General features: G+C 49.6%; 1 protein-coding gene across 1 annotated transcript; it reads right to left on the bottom strand.

The window, feature by feature from the left end:
• Nucleotides 1-10,575: 10,575 nt before the first annotated feature.
• LOC137039790 (mucin-22-like) lies at nt 10,576-14,469 on the bottom strand. The gene has a single exon (XM_067415064.1). The coding sequence runs from the start codon at nt 14,467-14,469 to the stop codon at nt 10,576-10,578; it is 3,894 nt and encodes a 1,297-aa protein (XP_067271165.1).
• Between the last annotated feature and the right edge of the window lie 2,385 nt (nt 14,470-16,854).

Below are 16,854 nucleotides of genomic sequence, written 5' to 3' on the forward strand. Positions count from 1 at the left end.
CGAATAGAAAGTCTCTGCAACGGCGGTAAATGTTAGATTAAAGCGCTCGTCTGTGTGAAGACCGCACGAGCCGCGAGAGAAATCTGCACCACTGATGATTACAGCGGCAACGAGCACCAGATCGCCTCTTATTTAACAAACAAACTAAATTATAGTGCCTACTCTTCTAGTTAACCAGAGATGTTTTGTTTGTATTAGTTAGGTTCATCCGTGAAGCAAGATGTTTTAAAAAAGTGGTGGGGACATATCCCACCCGTCCCACCCGCAAATTACGCCTATGGTTCTAACCATTGCCTCTCAGTGCATCAGTCATTACATGACCACAGCTGCATAGCTAGCGATCAACAGCGTTCCTATTATAGTTACTTAAGCGCGTGGAAACTTTGTTACATATGACAGAGGTGGTTCACTTGAGTGTAGATCCGGTGCTGCATTTTTAAGGCTAGCATTCGAAGTCTTTGTACAGTAGTAATTTGATAGGGAAGCAATGCATTACAAACCTTAATTTCATTCAGGGATTTCCCCTCAGAAAATGTTCTCTCAGAACCGAACACAAAATGACCGTTGACAAATGTATCCATTTTTAACCGGTTTGGCACAGACTAGCCAACATTGGGTTACACTGACCGAGCGCTGGGTATGTGAGGGGGTTCATCATTCGTACTGACAGTAGAAAAACTACCCAGCACTGGGTAAAAATATTAAAAATAACCCCTAAAAATGACCCAGCAGGCTAAACCAAACATTTGGGTTAAAAAAAAAAAAGTAACTTTATATTAGATCCATGCGTTACAGTAGGTCTTCATATATAGACTATCTTTTTCACTCATGTTAATCAAACAATTGTTAATCAAACATGTTAATCAACAAAAAAAGTTGATATTTTTTCTATAGATATTTTGTGTTGACTTGGTGTGTGTCGATTTTGGTGTTATTATCAGGGATTTTAAGGTGATTTTGTTTTGGAACCTTTAGGAAACTGACTTGATTTTTCTCAAAATTATCTTTGCCGACTCAATCGACTTCAAACAGGTGAAGCTCAGTCATTACGGTTCAATAGAGAATGTGAAAACCAACTAATTTTTTCCAGTACAGGTCACACCACATCTAAATGTCAGTTGATAAAACTGTGGTTGGGCACTTGGTCCGGTGGTTTGTTCCTGTCTAAGAGGGCAGTGTTTGACCAGAATAAACTGATGACCTGGCTATGCTCATAGTCTAAAGTCTGGCTACATTAAATAGGAGCTTCATACTGACAGTGCTGTTAGTTTTTATGGTCTCTCTGCTGTTGTCAAACAGACGGACCACTGTTTGCACTCGTGTCAATGGCTAAGCCAACATGCTAATGTATGTGTAACAAGATTAGGTGATTGACAGCAGTATTGGCCTATCAACGAGTAGAATCTCCTATTTAAAGGCTGATTGGTCGTTACCTGGGATGCGGCACATCCATTTTCCCCCTTTGGTTGCCGATGTTGACTGTGGCTGTGACTGTGCCGGTGGCTGTGGGTAAATGTGCCGAGTTTTAATACAGTAATTTAGAAATTGTTGGCGTGCAAAACTTAATTGCATTTATTTAATTAGAATGCAGCTTTTGTTTTCTTGTGCTGCTGCTCCTTGTGTGTTGCTTAGGGGACTTTAGGACTGTTTTAACTCTTAGGTATGTAAAGTTGAGAGCTAAGAGTAATGCTAATATGTGCACAGTTAGTATAGTAGGCTTAAAAAATATTTTCCGCACACTAAAATAGGCATGATTTCCTGCACGCCATTGTGCTATCGGTGGGTATGACTGCGAGAAACCTGTGTCTATAAAGCTTTTGTTTGGCAAGATATCCTAATGGTAAGAGTTTTAAATGCAGCCTATAACCGGGAGAGCATAATTTCATGATTTTAATATATTTTTGTTTGCTGTAGGATTCTCCCTCGGGTTGTATGCTGCAGAGTCCTGCACGGGTCAGATTTGTAAAGCTGCACCCGCCCGTACCCGTGGTGCGTTAAACCGCATCCTAATTAAAATCCGCACCCGACCTGACCCGCTTAAAATAGAACCAACACCCGACCCACACCCGAAATAAAATCAGTTTAGCATATAACATTAAATAGGCCTACACATTTACACATCGTGCAGCTCTCCTGTCAGAAGTGGATTCAAAACTGAGCTTGCGCGTAGGCCTATATAATGTGCGCGTCCGGCACTGAGCTTTGAGTCTGGTGTGTGACCCCCTTGAAGCCTTGAGATCTTTTTTTTTTTTAAAGTGAGAGAATCCTGGGAGGGCGCGCGGCGGCGCGAACACAAATAACCTAAAATTATTTAAAAATTATTTGATTAACTTGAAATACAGGCAAGGCATATTTTTGTAGATGTGTTCCTAAAAATATGCATACATTTTTACGTTCGCACGTGATTTTAAACCTGTGTTACCCCCTTGTCCGACCCGACCTGCACCCGTATCCGACACAGTTGGATGTTTTTCACCCGTTTCCGCCAAATTTGCGGGTCGACCCGTGGACGTGTGTGAAACTTGTGAAACCAAACTCTACATTGATTTCTGCCATTGGGAGCCTCAGCTCTTCTCGTTTTATTTAGTTTTCATTTAACATATACTTGAAAAATTACTCTAAACTCCAACTCTAAAGTTGGTTTTGTTTTATGTCTTTTCTTTTTTGTATATTTTTAGTTTGTTTGAAGTGGGGTTTTAAGTGTTTTTTTGTGATTCAGTATTTCAATTTTATTCTTGTATTAATAAACATTTAGTATTTTGTTATACTTGCGTCTCTGGTATAACTTTTATGAGGGAACCGAACCTGTGTGATTTCTCAGTTTGAGTGGATGGAGTATATTTCCTTGAGTTAATCCTTAGGGTTGTGTAGTCAGACTTTATTACTAGTGAATAAACTTGTGTCTCTCAAAATTGCACTGCCTCGCTACATATGGCACAGTGGCTCAGTGGGTAGCACTGTCGCCTCACATCAAGAAGGTCCCAGGTTTGAGTCCTGGCTGAGGCCTTTCTGTTCGGTTCTCCAGTTTCCACCATAATCCAAAGACATGCAGGTTAGTTGAATTGGAGACACTAAATTGCCTGTAGGTGTGAGTGTATGTCTCGGTTATCCCTGTAATAGACTGGCCATCTGTCTGGGGTGTTTCCCTGCCTTCAGCCTAAGATGCTGGCTAGGTTTCAGCATCGCTGTGACCCGACATAGTGGACAAGTGGTTTGGAGAATGGATGAAGGGACTCATGCACAAATCAACCAAACACTAAACTAAGGGAATTGATTACACTAATTGAACTACGCATGTCCCTTAAAGCTTTTCAAATAATAAAACGTGTACTTTAAAAAGCTGGAATTGTAAAAACCTTGGAAAATGTTACAGTACTGATTCAGAGTTTATCCAATTTGCCTCATGACTTAATGAACAATACCTCAGACTGTGCAGTTTGTTGAGGACAGGTGTGCTATTTCAGTTCTAGAAGTCTTACCAACTTTATTTTGGAGGGCAAAACATGTAAAAAAAAAAATCCATAGACTTGCACTGAACACAGGCCATATCTATATACCAGAATCTCATAGACTATAGATTATTTCAACTTTTGAGGCTAGAAAGCAACCACTTAGTATTGCCTAGAAACCACATAGCATCTGCATAGCAACGTTGAACTCACAAAGAGGTCACTAGGATGTGGCAAATGTTGAGCAACAAGAGGAAATTAGTCTAGAAAATTAATTTCACAACATTCTATGATGACTTATAAGAGAGACAAGAATATAATGACAAACCTAGGGGGAGAACAGTGTTGTGCGATTGTTAAAACATGACATAAGATGTGCATTGAACGTATTGCTTTAGTGTTGACTCCATGACTAAAAATCTTTGTTCTTAGAGTACGTGCACTTTCACATGGAGGAAGTATGGCAGGGTTTCTTCTTGAGGTGCAGCTGTACTATGATTCCCCTATGTTATTTTGTCTTTCACCAGGGCGCTGTGATTGAGAATAAGTACAATCTCCTCACAATGGTCCATTTAATGGCAAACACATGCCTGTGCAGAAATCATGAAGCAGTAAATGCTGGGGACAATAATGTTAGTGAGGGTATGCTTTAGTAATTAGACATGATTAGCTTTATTTAAATAGACACAATTTGAAAGGTAACTATAATTGGACTCATTAAGCACACATCAACAAAGGGCATGAAGTGAATTAATTATTACTTGCGTAATACAATTTTTAAGTCTCCTGAAATGAAAAAAGGCTCTTATGATAAAACAACAAGAACTATGAGCGTTTCTTTAAAACTATAGGAATATTGAGCTGCTTGTCTAAACAGCAACAATATGTTGCCATCTAATCTACCTAAATTTGACCAAATACTAAGTCTGCATTATTTTATTTCTTTCAATACCAATAAAATGTAGCAAATAAATGTTGCTCAAAAGGCAGCAATGAAGCTCAGTGGTTTTTAATACAGAGTATGTGTGTGTCCAAGCTGAGCGCTACATGATTAGATCATTAGAGCAGATGCTTTGTTAACTCTTCGATGCTTCTGTAAGCGTTTCTAGCCAATACTATTGATTAAAAAGGAACAAACATAACAGTTTTTGATTTCATGGGAATATAGCAGGCCTATGTGTTTAATCGGGAATCTTATCCAACCAGCGCTGACTTTATCACAAAAGCTATGCACCTGAAGCTAATCCCTGTGTTAGGCCTATGGAAAAGACATGGCACTTTAAGAATATAATTATTGTGTTAAAAAAACAAAAACATCTCACATCATGATATTAAATTCGTAGCAGACTTCCTGGAATTTTCAGCCTGGGATTTCATGGGAAATTCTCATATTAGCAGATGCAACATAACATAACACAATATGATACACCATAATTTCCTTGAAAGTAAATGGGTCTTGTAATTGCATGTAACATGATATCAAGATGATACGACTGTCATATTGTTGTATATGTGGTTTTATTTGGAAGTGAACATTGCACTATGATTGATCATTAGTGTGTTGCCCAGACAAGTGTTTCACTATTACTCATATTAAGTATGAAATTGTAAGTGTTTGTGTGTGTGTGTGTGTGTGTGTGTGTGTGTGTGTGTGTGTGTGTGTGTGTGTGTGTGTGTGTGTGTGTGTGTGTGTGTGTGTGTGTGTGTGTGTGTGTGTGTGTGACTTGGACTTGAACCAGCAAGCAATCAACATGCAATGAACTAGCATAATTTAAAAAAAAGATAGAAACCGCATACCAATTGTGGCAGAGGGGGCGTAGTTCAGCGAGCTCTGCAGCGGGAGAGAGAGGCAGGAGATGAGTGGTAAGTGAGTGGGTTGGACACAAACTACCAACACCTGTCTCTCATTCCAGTAATTGGCGCGGGGAGAGTATAAGAGCTCTGGAGAGACGGAAGACAGTGAGAGAGAGAAGGACTACTGACGTGTCCCCCAGAGTTCCCGGATGATCACAACCCGGAAGTGATTACGACGAATGTTTTGAGTTGATGTTGTTGATCGTACACTGTGGTGCCAACACGAAGTTACCTTGAGTTTACTAATAAAAACGTCAGTAGTCCAGCCGACCCCTGTGTCCTCTTCCTTACCCCACACACGATCCTCTACACTGGTGCCGAAACCCGGGAGGAAGAAGGTCCCACGCCGCCGTCATGCAGACAACAACATCCTCCATGCCATTTGCGGACATCAAATGGCTCCTGGCCGAGGGAAGCGAGGTGGATAAAGTGATCGATCTGGTGGTACCGGAGCAGTTCACCGCTCGGCTGCCTAAGAAGACGTCCGAATGGGTCCAGTGCCACCGACCCACGTCGCTGGACTCGGCCATCGATCTGGCGGAGGACCACATGGTGGCGTGCCCAGGGGTCGGCGAAAATACCACCACTAATTCTCTCTCTCTTCCCTCCCCTTCTCTCTCTCGCCCTGTCCCTCTGCCTAGGTCGAGACCACCAGTACCTCCTCGGGCCCCGCCCCGGAGCCGGGGTCAAGGCTAATTCGGGTCTTTAAGAGCTCCGCCCAGGGGGGCGGGGTCTACGGCAGGCGGAGGAGACAGTGTTTCCGTTTCTCCGCTCTCTCCGCGCCAAGTCTCCAGCCCACTCCCCGCCACCGGAGTGGCGGGTAGGTCTGGGCTGGCCTGTTGGCGTTGCAGTGACCCGGACCATTTTGTTGACCGGTGCCTGGTGATGGAAGTGGGGATGATGGTCCGGGTCCCGAACGTTCCCCAGGTCACTCCCGGTCAGGCGGGCGAGTACCAAATACCTGTGAGTATCGTGAGGGGTATTTATCAGGCCTTGGTGAATTCAGGTTGTAACCAAACCTCTATTCATCAAAGCCTGATTCAATCGGGGGCATTGGATACAAGCCACGTGGTTAAGGTGCGGTGTGTGCACGGGGATGTGGTGGAATATCCGGTGGTCCCAATCTCTATTCAATTTCGGGGGGAAAAGCATAGAGTTGAGGTGGAGGTTAGTCCCCACTTCCGGCATTCACTAATTTTGGGGAAGAATTAGCCTGCCTTTCCGGTTCTATTAGGGGCTTTGTAAGTGGATGCTTCTTGGGGAAAGGAGGGAGGGGGCGCTAGTGCAGCTGGGCGAGACTGAGCCAGGACCCCGGGCTGCTGCCTCAGAGGAACCGACCGGGATTGAGAGACTAATTCTCTCGGACCGGGATGACTTTCCTCTGGAGCAGTCCCAGGATGAGACATTAAAACACGCATTTCAGCAGGTCCGTTCCATCGATGGCCAGTCTCTCCGACCTGCTCTCCCGCTCTCCTATCCGTATTTTGCCATTATAAAAGATCGGTTGTATCGAGTGACCCTAGATGCTCGGACAAAAATAGATTCAACCTAGTTGCTAGTTTCAAAGAGCCGCAGGGAAATGCTTTACCACGCGGCTCATACAAATCCTATGGCGGCACATTTGGTACAGGCGGCTACACTGAATCGTCTCATGACCCGATTTTTCTGGCCAGGCATTCATGACAACGTGCGCAGGTGGTGCGCGGCGTGTCCGGAATGTCAGTTGCTGAATCCACTGGCCGCCCCAAAAGCGTCTTTGCACCCCCTTCCATTAATGCAGGTCCCCTTCGAGAGAATTGCGATGGACCTCATCGGGCCATTAGAGCGATCCGCATGGGGACACCGCTTTGCACTAGTCATAGTGGATTATGCAATGCGGTATCCGGAGGCAGTAGCCCTCTGCAACATTTCTGCGAAAAGTGTTGCGGACACTTTTTCGTCTTATCTCCCGGGTGGGGGTTCCGAAGGAAATCCTCACCGATCAAGGCACGGCGTTTATGTCACGTACGTTACGCGAGCTGTATGGGTTATTGGGCGTTAGATCGATTCGAACTAGCGTCTATCACCCACAAACAGACGGACTGGTCGAACGGTTTAATCGCACGCTTAAATCCATGATCCGAAAGTTCGTACAGGATGACGCTAAAAATTGGGACAAGTGGTTAGAACCCCTCTTATTCGCTTTGCGGGAGGTCCCACAAGCCTCAACGGGGTTTTCCCCCTTTGAGCTCCTCTATGGACGCCAGCTCCGAGGGGTACTGGATGTCCTGCGAGAGGCTTGGGAGGAGGGACCTTCTCAAGGCAAAAACAAAATTCAATATGTGCTGGACTTGAGAACAAAACTTCACACGTTGGGGCGGCTATCAAGGGAGAATTTGTTACAAGCCCAGGACCGCCAGAGCCGGCTGTATAACAGACTACGCAAATTTTCACCGGGAGAGAAAGTACGGTAACACTTTACTTGAAGGGGTGTGCATAAGATTGACATGACACCTTCATAATCATGACATGACACGTGTCATGAATATGAAGGAGTTTTTATGCATGTTTATAACAACTGTCATTGAGTGTCATTCGCTTAATTATGTCATTTTTAATGCAATGATGTCATTTCAGAGTTGTCTTTGTTATGACAACTTGACATTACCAAGACAACATAACCTGTCATAAACAGACATGAAATGACATAGCAGATTAATTATCAAATTTTAGAAACTACTTAACTTTTTGGGTTTACATTACATTAGTTGCTAGGCCACGTGGGGGAGAGGACGCTGGCGTTGTCTGTTCGCCGCGTCTCCACCCACAAATCATGTTAACTTTACTATTAAATTTGGATTTTATTTTATTTTCTTATGTTTGTGACTAGTCTAACAGTCAGAGCTACAATTGGGACTGTTGCTGATTGCTGGCAGCCACTGAGAGGACGTTGTTTGCCGTTTTATCACCGCTTCTCTTCTCTTCTGTTTGAATTTGTGGTTGGTTTTGGTTTGAAGGACATTTGATGTTGCTCGCTGCGGCTGCTCTCTCTTCTGGGTGTCAGCTGCTCACTGGTGGTCTCCCTCGGGCTTGAACTGCATGGTGGCTGAAGTTTGCGCCATGCTAGCGTCATCAGCGTCCGGCATGATGTTGAGATGTAATTTTTACTTGTTATTCATGTATTGTTATTTTTTCCCTTTGTTGCACTTTGAGATTCTTCGGAATTAAAAGTGCGTTATAAATAAAATCTATTATTATTATTATTATTAAATCAGCACTAGGTAACTTTTCAACCTTCATAATATATTTTTTAAGACTCTTGTGATGATAAATCGACTTACAATAGGTTGAATGACACGTCTGCCATAGCCTGATGGGGTCTGTATCGTTTTTAATCATACTTTTAAACTTCGGGTTTCGGGTAGTAACCTGAGAACAAAAAGAACTACAAAATTCGACTGCTTTGCGGCATATACGTCACTTCCACCAACACCCACACTTCCTTAAATTCGGACGTGCGAGCCCAACTTTGTTCGTCGGATAATATAGTCATGACTGAAGCAGCAGAGACAAATAAGAAAGAAAAGGTTTTGTTGGAGGAAAGCAATAAGAGGAAACGAAAAATTGATGGGATTAAAGGCAGGATGAGGATCAACATGTGACCAGGGTTTGCTCGTCGCGTGAGCTGAAGGAGGCGTGCCCGACCGATGCTGTCATGCTTGTTGCGGTGAGCTACCACTCAAACATTGAACTGAAGTATCATATAGATTCTGTAAAACGGTAACCAATAGACTACTATAATGACGCTGGCTTGTAAAAGTGAGCATCGTGATTATTTGGCGTTTGAAAAAAATAAAACCCATGAAATTATATTCATATGACATGCTGAAACATGCCACTGACTGTAACGTTACCTGGGATGAAGACATTTCCCACGCGACACCAGAAGAACTCTGAACTCCTCTTGCAGTGTTCAGGGGAACTAGTGCTGCACCGACCCACGGCGCACAAATAACTTATGAAGTTATTTGGCCCGCACCGCACAACTGTATATATTTTTACAACCCGCCGCGCACCCGCGACCATTAAATAGACATACGGGTTATGAGACGACCCACGCATCACTAGTTCAGGGCTATCAGGGTTGTCATGTCAACAGATGACAGATCTTACGACAGTAGTTGAGGACATTATTTTTTCCAAACTGTAGGGGGACCCCGAGAGCAAAAGTAGCCAAGTGCGGCTTTAAACTGTCATGTGGTTGGTTTTGACGTTGGCTGTCATTAGGCTATTATAATGTCATGATTTTTTTATAAATTTAATTAGTCATTTACATGTCATTAAGTGTCAATACTCTGTCAAATTATTTTATAACATTGTAATGAATATATTTCATGACCTAAACTACAGTGGTACAAGTTGAATTTGTCATTAACATGTCATTAAGTGTCAATACTGTGTCAAATTATTTCATAACATTGTCATGAATATATTTCTTGACGTAAACTACAGTGGTACAAGTTGAATTTGTCATTAACATGTCATTAAGTGTCAATACTGCATCAAATTATTTTATAACAGTGTCATGAATATTTAGCTTGACCTGAAATATGGCATCATAGAGGATATGGCATCAATCTCCTGAAAAAATGGAATGAGGCCGAATCAGTGATTTTGGTGTCGGTGGTCGGGGGAGAGGAGGATCTCGGCCCAGAGGCGAACATCAAACGACAATCCTTCGCTCTGGCCCTAGGGGGAGATCACCTCTCACCGTCCCAACTCACTGATTTAACAACATTACAGGCGGAGTTCGCCGACGTGTTCTCGCCTCTACCGGGCCGTACGAACCTCATTCAGCACCACATTGAGACCGAGCCGGACGTGGTTGTTCGCAGCCGGCCGTATCGCTTACCTGAACATAAGAAAAAGGTGGTTCAGGACGAATTGAGTGCGATGTTAGACATGGGAGTAATCGAGGAATCTAACAGTGACTGGGCCAGCTCGATAGTTTTAGTTCCGAAAACAGACAGCTCCGTCCGGTTCTGCGTAGATTATCGCAAGGTGAATGCTGTGTCGAAATTCGATGCGTATCCAATGCCACAGGTTGACGAGCTGTTAGATCGGCTAGACACGGCTCGCTTTTATTCGACATTGGACTTAACAAAGGGCTATTGGCAGATCCCCTTGTCTCCATTGTCTAAAGAAAAGACGGCTTTCACGACGACGTTTGGATTAAACCAATTTGTCACCCTTCCTTTTGGATTGTTTGGGGCACCCGCGACTTCTCAGCGTCTCATGGACCGGATTCTACGGCCCCATGCGGCATATGGTATATGGAACAGTCAAGTGTCGGCTCCAGCTCCTGAGCAAAGTCCAGTGTTGGCTCCAGTCCCTGAGCGCAGTCCAGTTTCGGCTCCAGCTCCTGAGCACAGTCCAGTGTTGGCTCCTGCCCCAGAGAACAGTCAAGTGTCGACTCCAGCCCTTGGGCACAGTGCAGTATCGGCTCCAGCCCCAGAGAACAGTCAAGTCTCGGCTCCAGCTCCTGAGCACAGTGCAGTGTCGACTCCAGCCCCTGAGCACTTTCCAATTTCAGCTCCAGCCCATTAATGCAGTCCAGTGTCGGCTCCAGCCCCTGAGCACATTCCAGTGTCGGCTCCAGCCCCTGAGAACAGTCCAGTGACGGCTCCAGCCCCTGAGCACTTTCCAGTTTCAGCTCCAGCCCCTGAGTGCAGTCCATTGTCGGCTCCAGCCCCTGAGCACATTCCAGTGTTGGCCCCAGCTCCTGATCACAGTCCAGTGTTGCCTCCAGCCCCTGAGGGCAGTCCAGTGTCAGCTCCAGCTCCTGATCACAGTCCAGTGTTGCCTCCAGCCCCTGTGTGCAGTCCAGTGTCGGCTCCAGCCCCTGAGCACATTCCTGTGTCTGCTCCAGCCCCTGAGTGCAGTCCAGTGTCGGCTCCAGCCCCTGAGCACATTCCTGTGTCGGCTCCAGCTCCTGAGCACATTCCAGTGTCAGCTCCAGCTCCTGAGCACAGTCCAGTGTCAGCTCCCGCCCCTTAGCACTTTCCAGTTTCATCTCCAGCCCCTGAGTGCAGTTCAGTGCCAGCTCCAGCCCCTCAGAAGAATCCAGTGTCAGCTCCAGCCCCTGAGCAGAGTCCAGTGTCAGCTCCAGCCCCTCAGTAGATTCCAGTGTCGGCTCCAGCCCCTGAGCACATTCCAGTGTCGGCTCCAGCCCCTGAGTACAGTCCAGTGTCGGCTCCAGCCCCTGAGCACTTTCCAGTTTCAGCTCCAGCCCCTGAGTGCAGTCCATTGTCGGCTCCAGCCCCTGAGCACATTCTAGTGTTGGCCCCAGCTCCTGATCACAGTCCAGTGTTGCCTCCAGCCCCTGAGTGCAGTCCAGTGTCGGCTCCAGCCCCAGAGAACAGTCAAGTGTCGACTCCAGCCCTTGGGCACAGTGCAGTATCGGCTCCAGCCCCAGAGAACAGTCAAGTCTCGGCTCCAGCTCCTGAGCACAGTGCAGTGTCGACTCCAGCCCCTGAGCACTTTCCAATTTCAGCTCCAGCCCATTAATGCAGTCCAGTGTCGGCTCCAGCCCCTGAGCACATTCCAGTGTCGGCTCCAGCCCCTGAGAACAGTCCAGTGTCGGCTCCAGCCCCTGAGCACTTTCCAGTTTCAGCTCCAGCCCCTGAGTGCAGTCCATTGTCGTCTCCAGCCCCTGAGCACATTCCAGTGTTGGCCCCAGCTCCTGATCACAGTCCAGTGTTGCCTCCAGCCCCTGAGGGCAGTCCAGTGTCAGCTCCAGCTCCTGATCACAGTCCAGTGTTGCCTCCAGCCCCTGAGTGCAGTCCAGTGTCGGCTCCAGCCCCTGAGCACATTCCTGTGTCTGCTCCAGCCCCTGAGTGCAGTCCAGTGTCGGCTCCAGCCCCTGAGCACATTCCTGTGTCGGCTCCAGCTCCTGAGCACATTCCAGTGTCAGCTCCAGCTCCTGAGCACAGTCCAGTGTCAGCTCCCGCCCCTTAGCACTTTCCAGTTTCATCTCCAGCCCCTGAGTGCAGTTCAGTGCCAGCTCCAGCCCCTCAGAAGAATCCAGTGTCAGCTCCAGCCCCTGAGCAGAGTACAGTGTCAGCTCCAGCCCCTCAGACGAGTCCAGTGTCGGCTCCAGCCCCTGAGCACATTCCAGTGTCGGCTCCAACCCCTGAGTACAGTCCAGTGTCGGCTCCAGCCCCTGAGCACTTTCCAGTTTCAGCTCCAGCCCCTGAGTGCAGTCCATTGTCGGCTCCAGCCCCTGAGCACATTCCAGTGTTGGCCCCAGCTCCTGATCACAGTCCAGTGTTGCCTCCAGCCCCTGAGTGCAGTCCAGTGTCGGCTCCAGCCCCTGAGCACATTCCTGTGTCGGCTCCAGCCCCTGAGTGCAGTCCAGTGTCGGCTCCAGCCCCTGAGCACATTCCTGTGTCGGCTCCAGCTCCTGAGCACATTCCAGTGTCAGCTCCAGCTCCTGAGCACAGTCCAGTGTCAGCTCTCGCCCCTTAGCACTTTCCAGTTTCATCTCCAGCTCCTGAGTGCAGTTCAGTGCCAGCTCCAGCCCCTCAGAAGAATCCAGTGTCAGCTCCAGCCCCTGAGCAGAGTCCAGTGTCAGCTCCAGCCCCTCAGCAGTGTCCAGTGTCAGGTCCAGCCCCTGAGCACAGTCCAGTGTCAGCTCCAGCCCCTCAGCAGAATCCAGTGTCAGCTCCAGCCCCTGAGCACAGTGCAGTGTCAGCTCCAGCCCTTGAGCACAGTCCAGTGTCAGCTCCAGCCCCTGAGCACATTCCAGTGTCGGCTCCAGCCCTTGAGTACAGTCCAGTGTCAGCTCTCGCCCCTTAGCACTTTCCAGTTTCATCTCCAGCTCCTGAGTGCAGTTCAGTGCCAGCTCCAGCCCCTCAGAAGAATCCAGTGTCAGCTCCAGCCCCTGAGCAGAGTCCAGTGTCAGCTCCAGCCCCTCAGCAGTGTCCAGTGTCAGGTCCAGCCCCTGAGCACAGTCCAGTGTCAGCTCCAGCCCCTCAGCAGAATCCAGTGTCAGCTCCAGCCCCTGAGCACAGTGCAGTGTCAGCTCCAGCCCTTGAGCACAGTCCAGTGTCAGCTCCAGCCCCTGAGCACATTCCAGTGTCGGCTCCAGTCCTTGAGTACAGTCTAGTATCGGATCCAGCCCCTGAGTACAGTCCAGTGTCGGCTCCAGCCCCTGAGCACTTTCCAGTTTCAGCTCCAGCCCCTGAGTGCAGTCCATTGTCGGCTCCAGCCCCTGAGCACATTCCAGTGTTGGCCCCAGCTCCTGATCACAGTCCAGTGTTGCCTCCAGCCCCTGAGTGCAGTCCAGTGTCGGCTCCAGCCCCTGAGCACATTCCTGTGTCGGCTCCAGCCCCTGAGTGCAGTCCAGTGTCGGCTCCAGCCCCTGAGCACATTCCTGTGTCGGCTCCAGCTCCTGAGCACATTCCAGTGTCAGCTCCAGCTCCTGAGCACAGTCCAGTGTCAGCTCTCGCCCCTTAGCACTTTCCAGTTTCATCTCCAGCTCCTGAGTGCAGTTCAGTGCCAGCTCCAGCCCCTCACAAGAATCCAGTGTCAGCTCCAGCCCCTGAGCAGAGTCCAGTGTCAGCTCCAGCCCCTCAGCAGTGTCCAGTGTCAAGTCCAGCCCCTGAGCACAGTCCAGTGTCAGCTCCAGCCCCTCAGCAGAATCCAGTGTCAGCTCCAGCCCCTGAGCACAGTGCAGTGTCAGCTCCAGCCCTTGAGCACAGTCCAGTGTCAGCTCCAGCCCCTGAGCACATTCCAGTGTCGGCTCCAGCCCTTGAGTACAGTCCAGTATCGGCTCCAGCCCCAGAGAACAGTCAAGTCTCGCCTCCAGCTCCTGAACACAGTGCAGTGTCGACTCCAGCCCCTGAGCACTTTCTAGTTTCAGCTCCAGCCCCTGAGTGCAGTCCATTGTCGGCTCCAGCCCATTAATGCAGTCCAGTGTCGGCTCCAGCCCCTGAGCACATTCCAGTGTCGGCTCCAGCCCCTGAGTGCAGTCCATTGTCGGCTCCAGCCCCTGAGCACATTCCAGTGTTGGCTCCAGCCCCTGAGCACAATCCAGTGTCAGCTCCAGCCCCTGAGCACTTTCCAGTTTCAGCTCCAGCCCCTGAGTACTTTTCAGTTTCAGCTCTAGCCCCTGAGAGCAGTCCATTGTCGGCTCCAGCCCATGAGTGCAGTCCAGTGTCAGCTCCAACCCCTTGAACACAGTCCAGTGTCAGCTCCAGCCCCTCAGCAGAGTCCAGTGTTGGCTCCAGCCCCTGAGCACATTCCAGTGTCGTCCCCAGCCCTTGAGCACAGTCGAGTATCGGCTTCAGCCCCAGAGAACAGCAAAGTCTCGGCTCCAGCTCCTGAGCACAGTCCAGTGTCGACTCCAGCCCCTGAGCACTTTCCAGTTTCAGCTCCAGCTCCTGAGCACAGTCCAGTATCGGCTCCAGCACCTGAGCACATTCCAGTGTCGGCTCCAGCCCCTGAGTACAGTCCAGTGTCAGCTCCAACCCCTTGAACACAGTCCAGTGTCAGCTCCAGCCCCTCAGCAGAATCCAGTGTCAGCTCCAGCCCCTGAGCAGAGTCCAGTGTCAGCTCCAGCCCCTCAGCAGAGTGCAGTGTCGGCTCCAGCCCTTGAGCACAGTCCAGTATCGGCTTCAGCCCCAGAGAACAGTCAAGTCTCGGCTCCAGCTCCTGAGCACAGTCCAGTGTCGACTCCAGCCCCTGAGCACTTTCCAGTTTAAGTTCCAGCTCCTGAGCACAGTTCAGTATTGGCTCCAGCCCCTGAGCACATTCCAGTGTCGGCTCCAGCCCTTGAGTACAGTCCAGTGTCGGCTCCAGCCCCTGAGCACTTTCCAGTTTCAGCTCCAGCCCATGAGAGCAGTCCATTGTCGGCTCCAGCCCATGAGTGCAGTCCAGTGTCGGCTCCAGCCCATGAGTGCAGTCCAGCGTCGGCCCCAGCTCCTGAGCACAGTCCAGTGTTTCCTCCAGCCCCTGAGTGCAGTCCAGTGTCGGCTCCAGCCCCTGAGCACATTCCTGTGTCGGCTCCAGCCCCTGAGTGCAGTCCAGTGTCGGCTCCAGCCCCTGAGTGCAGTCCAGTGTCGGCTCCAGCCCCTGAGCACATTCCTGTGTCGGCTCCAGCTCCTGAACACAGTGCAGTGTCGACTCCAGCCCCTGAGCACTTTCTAGTTTCAGCTCCAGCCCCTGAGTGCAGTCCATTGTCGGCTCCAGCCCATTAATGCAGTCCAGTGTCGGCTCCAGCCCCTGAGCACATTCCTGTGTCGGCTCCAGCTCCTGAGCACATTCCAGTGTCAGCTCCAGCTCCTGAGCAGAGTCCAGTGTCAGCTCCAGCCCCTGAGCACAGTCCAGTGTCAGCTCCAGCCCCTCAGCAGAATCCAGTGTCAGCTCCAGCCCCTGAGCAGAGTCCAGTGTCAGCTCCAGCCCCTGAGCACATTCCAGTGTCGGCTCCAGTCCTTGAGTACAGTCTAGTATCGGATCCAGCCCCTGAGTACAGTCCAGTGTCGGCTCCAGCCCCTGAGCACTTTCCAGTTTCAGCTCCAGCCCCTGAGTGCAGTCCATTGTCGGCTCCAGCCCCTGAGCACATTCCAGTGTTGGCCCCAGCTCCTGATCACAGTCCAGTGTTGCCTCCAGCCCCTGAGTGCAGTCCAGTGTCGGCTCCAGCCCCTGAGCACATTCCTGTGTCGGCTCCAGCCCCTGAGTGCAGTCCAGTGTCGGCTCCAGCCCCTGAGCACATTCCTGTGTCGGCTCCAGCTCCTGAGCACATTCCAGTGTCAGCTCCAGCTCCTGAGCACAGTCCAGTGTCAGCTCTCGCCCCTTAGCACTTTCCAGTTTCATCTCCAGCTCCTGAGTGCAGTTCAGTGCCAGCTCCAGCCCCTCACAAGAATCCAGTGTCAGCTCCAGCCCCTGAGCAGAGTCCAGTGTCAGCTCCAGCCCCTCAGCAGTGTCCAGTGTCAAGTCCAGCCCCTGAGCACAGTCCAGTGTCAGCTCCAGCCCCTCAGCAGAATCCAGTGTCAGCTCCAGCCCCTGAGCACAGTGCAGTGTCAGCTCCAGCCCTTGAGCACAGTCCAGTGTCAGCTCCAGCCCCTGAGCACATTCCAGTGTCGGCTCCAGCCCTTGAGTACAGTCCAGTATCGGCTCCAGCCCCAGAGAACAGTCAAGTCTCGGCTCCAGCTCCTGAACACAGTGCAGTGTCGACTCCAGCCCCTGAGCACTTTCTAGTTTCAGCTCCAGCCCCTGAGTGCAGTCCATTGTCGGCTCCAGCCCATTAATGCAGTCCAGTGTCGGCTCCAGCCCCTGAGCACATTCCAGTGTCGGCTCCAGCCCCTGAGTGCAGTCCATTGTCGGCTCCAGCCCCTGAGCACATTCCAGTGTTGGCTCCAGCCCCTGAGCACAATCCAGTGTCAGCTCCAGCCCCTGAGCACTTTCCAGTTTCAGCTCCAGCCCCTGAGTACTTTTCAGTTTCAGCTCTAGCCCCTGAGAGCAGTCCATTGTCGGCTCCAGCCCATGAGTGCAGTCCAGTGTCAGCTCCAAC

The sequence above is a fragment of the Pseudorasbora parva genome, chromosome 14 (assembly GCF_024679245.1).
Source record: "Pseudorasbora parva isolate DD20220531a chromosome 14, ASM2467924v1, whole genome shotgun sequence".
NCBI lineage: Eukaryota > Metazoa > Chordata > Actinopteri > Cypriniformes > Gobionidae > Pseudorasbora > Pseudorasbora parva.

What these genes read in the sequence shown, in the direction of transcription:
- LOC137039790 (XM_067415064.1), bottom strand. Translation starts at nt 14,469, where the DNA reads ATGGACTGCTCTCAGGGGCTAGAGCTGAAACTGAAAAGTACTCAGGGG.